At 36.3% G+C, this 9,273-nt stretch overlaps 1 protein-coding gene across 3 annotated transcripts; it reads left to right on the top strand.

Annotated features, from left to right (window-relative positions):
- The first annotated feature begins 2,851 nt into the window (after positions 1 to 2,851).
- LOC137011584 (cell surface A33 antigen-like) lies at positions 2,852 to 4,377 on the top strand. Of its 3 annotated transcripts, none has more exons than XM_067374532.1 (6): positions 2,852 to 2,986; positions 3,067 to 3,387; positions 3,544 to 3,648; positions 3,735 to 3,787; positions 3,944 to 4,036; positions 4,298 to 4,377. In XM_067374532.1, exons 1-5 carry the CDS (start codon positions 2,923 to 2,925, stop codon positions 4,034 to 4,036), a joined length of 636 nt encoding a protein of 211 aa, XP_067230633.1. In that variant the 5' UTR covers positions 2,852 to 2,922; the 3' UTR covers positions 4,298 to 4,377. The 3 variants fall into 3 exon arrangements, with proteins under 3 accessions (XP_067230633.1, XP_067230634.1, XP_067230635.1); XM_067374533.1 differs by having other exon boundaries at positions 3,610 to 3,648; XM_067374534.1 differs by lacking the exon at positions 3,544 to 3,648.
- The last annotated feature ends 4,896 nt before the right edge of the window (positions 4,378 to 9,273 follow it).

Raw genomic sequence — 9,273 nt, forward strand, 5'->3', positions numbered from 1 at the left:
AGCAGACATAGTCGTCTCTGTGCTGTGCTGTAGTGTACATGTATTTTTTTGGTAATTGTCCGATTCTCATTTTATAATAATAATTGTTTGAATGTTCTCATTTTAAGTATATACTAGCTGTAGATATTACTGTATATGTGTGCTTTGTTCATCGTCAAAACATCCACAATAACTATGTGTGTTTAAGCCAAATGGCCGGTCAGAATAATAACCTCAGTTTGATATATTTTTGTGCCAGTATAAATAGCCATCAGTTACATTAGCCAACATGGCCATGAACCAAATTAGTCCTTATCCAGTAGACGGACATGTCTATTTTTATTGAGTGTGTTGTATTGAAACGTGTTAATATTGAGCAATAAAAGGCTTCTATGTGGTTAGGTCACCAGGGACACTGATGGATAAGGATGAACTCTGATGTAAGTGTTTTTATCACCGTTTCAAAGTCACCCCTCCCCTAGTAAGAACAGACTGGTTGGAAGTTCCATTAGATGCACCATCCAAATGGCTTTAGCTTACTGGTCTTTTGAGGCACAAGGGTTGAGGGTAAACTGGACTGTTCAGGCTTTCATTTGAAGACCCTTTCTGGTCACAAGTCCCAGTTATAAGCCATCTCCTTTAGACTACCTCCCCACTCTTTTAAAACTCCCACAGTAGTTTCTGCACTGAAAGAGGTGAAAAAAAATGTTTGTGTTTTTAGCCTCATTGAAATAACACTTTATTTACAGTTGCACTTTGTGTAGATATATACTGATATGATTTTATATTTTGAATGGAATTATTATATAGAGTATAACAGTGTGATACAATTATTTTAAGTAAAGAATTTTTCTTTTTTATATAAATGTATTTTAATAAAATTAGTTGAGCAGATACAGTAAGACACTGGCTGTTAATATGAATGGGTTACAGCTGTACTTTTCTTACACGACTAGTTGTCTGTAAGTTGTAATCTGATTTTCACCTTTTTAAACTGCCTTCAGATGATAGCAGGAGAATGTCAATATTTAATTCAGAATGTCGACTCATATTTGGAATGTTGAGGAATGAAGAATTTTCCCAGCTTGACATTAAGCTACTACATAATCTTTTTTCTCCCCTCCATGGCTTTCTCGTTTACGAAAACGTTGTCGTTGACTTGATTGTACATGTTATCTTAATGCTGGGATGTGCTCAAAGAGAATGTCTTTCACTCCAATAAATTTTAGATTTTATGAATGAGATGAGCCTGTTAACAGTTGTACGTGTGTATTTTTTTTGGTGTGTAAATGTTTTCTTGAACAGCATTACATCTCATTTAGTTACTAAATTAAGTGATACATAAAACCTGAAATTTGGTCATGTTTTGAATTTTGCAACTGAAAATAGTATCGATAAGAAATGAATGTGTAATTATTAAGTTCTAGTCATTGAGTCAATTGTATTTCAACCACAGCTTGAGCATGTACTCTACATGTACAATTGAAAATCCATTATCACATTGATTTTCTGCTCTGATCCACCCCAGAATAATGTCATTATTCACTTCACTCTAACTGAATTTATATTCCTGTATATGTTACGGATGCTGGTATATCAAACACACGACGAGGAAGAGTAAAATAATAAGTCTTTACTAGATTATCCACAGGGAGAAACACAGAATCCAGAGTAGAGCATACACTAAACACATCCAAATACAAACGAGACCTGACCCACAACTGACCACAGACAGGAACTTAAATACACTAACACAAACAAGCTAAACAGGTTAACAAGGGGGCGTGGCCCAATGAGTGTCCATGGTGACTGAATGTGGCGGGAAACAGAACAAAGGAACACGTGACAATGCAAACAAACAAACTGAAAGTCCATGTGATTGTGACAGTATATTCATCTTCACAATTATTTAACCCAAAATTATTTACCCAATACATTACATAAGTATATTTCAGATCGCATATGTGTTTAGGCTATTTCGATTAATTATCGACTGTTTACATTATCCTGCTTACTAAACGGCTATTCGACAAATAAATGAATATGTATATTTTTGTCATTAACATTCATTTTAAAAACTATTTTATAATTTTAAAGGGTTAGTTCACCCAAAAAATGAAAATTCTGTCATTAATTACTCACCCTCATGTCGTTTCACACCCATAAGACCTTTGTTCATCTTCAGAACACAAATTAAGATATTTTTGATGAAATCCGAGAGGTATAGCCTATGACTCGTCCATAGACAGCAATATAAGCTTCTAAAGACATCATTAAAACTGTCGACGTAACTGCAGTATTTCAACCTTAATTTTATGAAGCAACGAGAATACTTTTTGTGCGCAAAACAAAAATAATTTTATTTAACAATATCTTCTCTTATGTGTCATTCTCATACGTTGTTTTTTGCGCACAAAAAGTATTCTCTTCCCTTCAAAATTAAGGAAAAGAAAAACAAAAATGTTTTTAGGACCTTTCTGGACCTTGAAAGTGTTGATTATATTGCTGTCTGTGGACGAGTCATATAGGTTACCTCTTGGATTTCATCAAAAATGTCTTAATTTGTGTTCCGAAGATGAACGAAGGTCTTACAGGTGTGAAACGACATGAGGGTGAGTAATTAATGACAGAATTTTCATTTTGGGTGAACTAAACCTTTAACAATATATTACTTTAACGTATTTTAACGTATTTTAATAAAAACAACCTAACAGTGTTGTACAAAACAGCTGAAAGACAAACAGTAGGCCTATAATTATTACATATAACATTAAAGAACTTAATTTGTGTCTGTGTGTTTCCGTGACTCTTTGCACGCTTCAGTAACTGATAATTGCGTAAGAGTTCCTCAACTGAACTGATAAAATAAATAAAAAAAGAGCTGACAGGATGTGACTTGTGAAATCTGCATCTGAAGAGATACATGACCATCACAGAATAAACATGGCATATATAAAAATGTGGATATTTTTAAACATCCTGTCATTTCTGCACTACCTCATAACAGGTAAGACTACTTAATTAATGTGTAGTTAGTTCATTTATATATAAATTCGACAATTTTTAAAACAGATGTGTTTCCCTCAGCCTGTACTCCATCAGACAGTGGTGTGACAAAGATAACAGCTTTCTCAGGAGAGTCTGTGCTGCTGCCCTGCACTTGTACCAACACACAGGACAAGCCCAAGAGCTTCTCCTGGGAAACCAAAAGCAGAAGGGCTTCAAAAGATGGCATTTACATAGATATATTCAGTGTGTTTGAGCTGTACAGAAACAGAATTACACTGTTAAATCAGACTTCGCCAGGAAACGTCTCTCTGCTTCTGTCAGACCTGACTGAGGATGACCAGGGATCATACGTCTGTTTGTTAGAAACAACCTCCAGATTCATCGACGTCTTCGTTAAAAGTAAGCAATCAGTCTCTGTTACCATTTTAAATGAATATATTATTTTGAACGTAAAACAAAACACTATTAGTCATTGTACACAAGTAAACCTTCCGAAAAAAGATTAGTGTTGAGTAATATTGTGCAAAAACCATTTTCTCTCTGTTCATTCATTAGAGAGAATTGAAAGTACACCATTATCTAAGACGAGTCTCAGTGTGTTGATCTCTGTGCCGTTTCTAGTGATAGGAGGAGCAGCTGTCATTTACTACATTCACAGAGGTCAGCACACACACATTAACATGCACATACAACACAAATACATTTCAGTGAGCATGTTTTAATTCTGGTAATTACTGTTTCTAAAGCTCACAAAAAAGCAAGAATGGAGACTGGCAAGATAAATGTGGAAAATAATTTGGTAAGTTTCCAAAAAAACCTTGGGCCTGTGTTCATTCTTTTTATTAGTAGGAAAGAAAGAACAAGTGCTTAAAGAAATGAAACGTTTAATTGTCAATAATCCAATACACAATAACAAATGAATACGTTAAGGATCTTTCATAAACTGTCTCTTTAGGATGATCACAATTCAACATATGGTATTCTGCAGAGAAAATATGATGCTGAGGAAATGTATGGAACTATTGGCAACAGACCAAAGGACCAATAGGTGTGTGGTGAAATCTTCATTACTAAACCCTGTTTGCAACTCAACATTAAATTATTCTGTTACATTGTCTTTTTTACATTTATGCATTAGATGCAGAGTTTTGCCACTAGATGTTGCTGTTGAATGCTGTGCTTGTGTACTGTGTTCCACTGTTCATATTCCCTTTCCTTTTGTCAAAGTATTCCATCTATACATGAAACTGCTTTGAAACATTACAGATTTTAATTATTAGGCTATTTTTTTTTTCTCTCTTTGCTTTAGTGAAGAAGTACGCAGTTCTTCTAAAAGATATTCATGGATTCTGTCAGCAGAACAAGTCAAATAAAAGCATTTTAAAAGGATTTTGTCCATTCATTGATAATTGTTTAGTAAATTATACATTAATAGCCTACATTTTTTATCCTCCATGTGAATTGATCTTTGTGGTTTCTTATTGCTGATATCATGTGAGTGACAGGTTGTCCCGCCCTCACTCCAGTAATTTATAATATTTACAACAAAACAACATTATTAGCCATGATATCTCATTTCTTGTCTTTAAAAATAAGTCCTGCCCTCACAGGCGTGGCAGAATGAAGACTTTATAAATCTGCCGAGCAATAGCTTCAGCTTTTCACAGCACAAACAGCATCACAATTTGCTTAAAACTCAGAAAATGGCAGAGGCAGCTAAACATGTAAGTATAGGCAATTCTTGACAATTTATATCTAACATATGTCAAAACGATCAGTAACCGTCTTAGCCACAAATAAATGTAATATAGTCAAACATTAAAGCATATTGACAGAACTTATTAAATGAGAACATCATTTTGAGTTTAATTAAGGATGCGTTCACACTTGTGGTTCGGTTCGTTTGGTTCAGTTGGTCCGGACCAAAGAAGAAAAAAAAAACATTTAGTCCTGGTCCAATTAGCGTTCAGATTGGCAATTTTATCACCGAACCAAAAGATACCGAACCTTAAGGCATAGGGATACATTCACAAACGTGATTGGTCGGATTTGATTAGCTACGTATTGCCTATTTTGAGACGGAATTTACCGAACATCCAAAACAATTCCGTGTGCTGAGGTAAATTAATGCACTTGTGTGTGCGTAGCCTTCATGTGATGGTATTTTGGCCAGCTGGGAACTCGCGAAGAGCTTATAAAATGTGTAAAGTAATCAAAACAGCGGCGGGAATCCCTCCGTCACACACGATCTGCTGCGTGGAGACGCGCGTCTGATGCCTGTCATGGGCAAACTCGCGACTATGACAAGAAAAACCGACATGCGTAGGATTCTGTCCATTTTAGGGTCTCGTCTTCCTGTTCGTTTACATGTCTTTGGTCCGTGTTGCGTTCATATATCATTCGAACCGCACCAGAGTTCGTTTGGAAGCGGACCGAGACCCATCTTTGCAGCGGTCTCGGTCCGCTTGTTTGGTGCGCACCAGGGTTCGGATGGCAGCGTTCACACCTGGCCGCAATCGCACCAGGGTTCGTTTTAATCGAATCAAACATGACAAGTGTGAACGCACCCTAAAATTGTTTTGCTTAAACTTAGTAACCTAATGCTGAAGTGTTACAGTACATTCAACAATGTCCAACCAAACGCATGGACTCACATTTCCAAAAGGTTTATCATATCATCTAACAATAGTTCAGAACACAATCTAGCCTAAAGCTAAGCCAAATCTAAACAAAACAAGGCACAGACATGGTGTTAAATTATGTTAATTCAGATCTCTGTTTTGTTGCTGTGGCGCAGAAAACAAGGTTTGTGTCTTGTGTTTTTAAATTGATGAAAATAAGTAGGCCTATAAAGTTCTGTGAAATAATAATTTGTTCATCTGGGTATGTATTAAAAGCTGATAAAATTGAGATATTAAATCTTAATCTTTCCAGTATGCCTTCCACGTGGGAATAAAACGCAAGAACAAATAATGCGTGACTTCAAAAAATTGGGAATAACCTATGAGCTAAAACTGCTTGATTACCTGACTAGAAGCATCCCAAACTATCCAACCCCCACTAAATGTCACATCTCAGAGGTGACTCATGTCACTGACATATATGGTCTTCACAAAATCTTGGAGTCAGAGGGATTCAAGGCTCATGATAATTATGATGAGAAGTTCTCATGGTGGAGCCTGAAGATTGATAAAGAGAGTATACAAGCAGCTGAGGAGCGTTATCTGGAGAAAGTGTTCCCAAACAGATCCCTAGAACAAACAAAGACAGGAGCTGTTCCTGAGCAAATTCACCACATCACCTGCATTCCATATTGACGAATCACGCTATGGCAACTTTCGATTCTCTTTTCCTCTGAATGATCTGATGACAAAATACAGGGTGCAGATGTGTGGAGACCAAGACCCAGTTCTCAATATAAGACAATGTTTTACAAGCAGGAGATCATGTACATTGTTCTTGTTCACAGCCCTGAGGACAATGAGAGGTTCAAGAAATTCCCAAGGATTAAAAATAGTTTATTCGTAGATTATGAGGAAAATCAAATTCTCTGGAAAGCACAAGCCATTGGTGATGACATTAGATTTAAACTAATTCTGATTAAAGAGGACAACATTGCAAAGGCTGAACCTGTGAATAAAGAATATTTTTATTATGTATGGGATCATGTTTGCCTGGCATTTCATTTAAAAGATGTCTTCAAGATCCCAAAAGAAACCCTGAAAAAGAGCCTCACCCCTTGTAAACTGGCTAAAATATGCAGTGCAAAGGGAATCTACTGCTCATATGAAGACGCTAAAGAAATACTTAACAATTTACAGTAGTAATAAGAGGACAGTGGAAGCAAGCACATCTCCTTTCCATTAGCATTCAGCACATTGATAACATGAATTTAGCTTAACATTTACTGGTTCTTTACTATTTTCTCACCTGATTAGTGTTTTGTAATCTTCCATAAATCTTTTTTAATGTAATGTCTGCATTGTTAATACATGATCAAATTTATAATAATAATTTGTTACATTCATATAGTGATTTCCTCTGCACTCAAAGTGCCTCAGGGGGAATCTTTCAACCACCCCCAATGTGCAGAACCCACATGACGTGACAGAATGCCCACCACACACCAGCTGATTGGTGGAAAAGAGACAGAGTAATGAAGCCAATCATTATATATCGAGATGATTACAAGACCATGATGATAGACAGGGGCCAATGAGCAAGTTTGGCTAGGAGTTACAACCATGTTCTTTCTGAAGGGCATCCTGGGTTTTTTTTTTTTTTGGACCACAGAGAATCAGGAACTTGGATTAGGATGGTGTGTTTTTGGTGTGACCAAATCACTACATTTTGTCCCCATCACTATACTGGGGCACTAGGACCCACACAGACCACAGTGCGAACACCCCCTGCTGGCCTCACTAGCACTTCTTCCAGCAGCATCCTAGTTTTCCAGGAGGTCTCCTATCCAGGTACTGATCCAGGTACTGCTTAGCTGCAGTTGGCAACCAGGCGAAAGCTGCAGACCGATAGCTGCTGACTTTTAATCAATAATTATCAAGAATCATTAAGGATAGTTCACCCAAAAATGACAATTCTGTCATCATTTACTAAACCCAAGTAGTTCCAAAACAATGAATTTCTTTGTTCTGCTAAACACAAAGGAAGACATTTAGAAGATATTTGGAAGAATGTCAGTAAACAAACAGATCTTGTTTACTGACATTCTTTGTGATCAAACAGATCTTTGTGTTCAGCAGAACAAAGAAATTCATACAGTTTTGGAACTACTTGGGTTTAGTAATTTTTGGATGAACTATCACTTTAAGAAGTTTTTATATTTATAGTATTGAATAAGAAGTTACAAATATGCTGTGTGTGCTTAATTAAATGTAGTATATATACACTTTACCTGTATTTTACTTTTACCTATATTTACCTAATTATACACATATGGCAGTAATTTTCATATTTGTAAAGGTGTCTTGAACCTTCCTATTGAAAGTGACTTTGTATGTTACACTTTTCTAGGTAGGCCTGTTTGTGTGACTTCAGACTTTAGAGTATGGAAAACACTCTATGATCATTAAACTCTTTCACATTTGTGTACAACTCTGATTCCTGGTCTGCTTTATCCACAGTGGGACCAGCTGCATACCCTCTATGTTAAGGCTGTGTCTTAAAAACTAATCTGACCAACTAGCAGTTGGGATCTATCATCAATCTTACTTTTCAAATTCACATTAGACCAGTCTACACTTTTAAAGGGTTGTTCACCCAAAAATTAAAATTCTGTCATTTATTACTTACCCTCATGTCGTTTCACACCCGTAAGACCTTCGTTAATCTTTGTAATACAAATTAATATATTTTAGTTGACATCCGATGGCTCCGTGAGGCCTCCATAGAGAGCAATGTCACTTCCTCTCTCAAGATCCATAAAGGTACTAAAAACATATTTAAATCAGTTCATGTGAGTACAGTGGCTCAATATTAATATTATAAAGCGACGACAACACTTTTGGTGCGGCAGAAAAACAAAATAACGACTTATTAGTGATGACCGATTTCAAAACACTGCTTCAGAAAGCATCAGAGCATAAATGATTCAGTGTGTCGAATCATGAATTGGATCGCGGGTCAAACCACCAAACTGCTGAAATCACGTGACTCTGGCGCTCCGAACTGCAGATTCGACACACAGATTCACAATGCTCCGATGCTTTCTGAAGTATTGTTTTGAAATCGGCCATCACTAAATAAGTTGTTATTTTGTTTTTTTGCCGCACCAAAAGTATTGTTGTCGCTTTATAATATTAATATTGAGCCACTGTACTCACATGAACTGATTTAAATATGTTTTTAGTACCTTTATGGACAGAGGAAGTGACATTGCTCCCTATGGAGGACTCACTGAGCCATCGGATTTTAACTAAAATATCTTAATTTGTATTCCAAAGATTAATGAAGGTCTTACGGGTGTGAAACGACATGAGGGTAAGAAAATAAATGACAGAATTTTCATTTTTGGGTGAACTAACCCTTTAAGTAAATGACTCATAACCTGAGACCCAGTTCTTATAACCAGTTATGACCAGTTTCAAAGAAAAAACTTCAGATGACTAACTTGTAAGACTATCGTCTAGGCAGGTTATGCAATGTCCACTAGCCTCCCAGCTGGAATAAACATTAATTATTCATGCTCATGCTAACGACTACTTTTATGAACACCAATGCATTATCAATATGTTTATCATTTTGTGCAGTATTATTAAACCATCTCCT

This window comes from Chanodichthys erythropterus, chromosome 21 (genome assembly GCF_024489055.1).
Source record: "Chanodichthys erythropterus isolate Z2021 chromosome 21, ASM2448905v1, whole genome shotgun sequence".
In the NCBI taxonomy this organism is placed as follows: Eukaryota; Metazoa; Chordata; class Actinopteri; order Cypriniformes; family Xenocyprididae; genus Chanodichthys; species Chanodichthys erythropterus.

Bases quoted from the DNA above. Each gene is read 5' to 3' on its own strand.
- LOC137011584 (XM_067374532.1), top strand. From the start codon at position 2,923: ATGGCATATATAAAAATGTGGATATTTTTAAACATCCTGTCATTTCTG. The intron at 3,649-3,734 runs GTCAGCACACAC...CTGTTTCTAAAG, and splicing joins CATTTACTACATTCACAGAG to CTCACAAAAAAGCAAGAATG. The intron at 3,788-3,943 runs GTAAGTTTCCAA...CTGTCTCTTTAG, and splicing joins TAAATGTGGAAAATAATTTG to GATGATCACAATTCAACATA.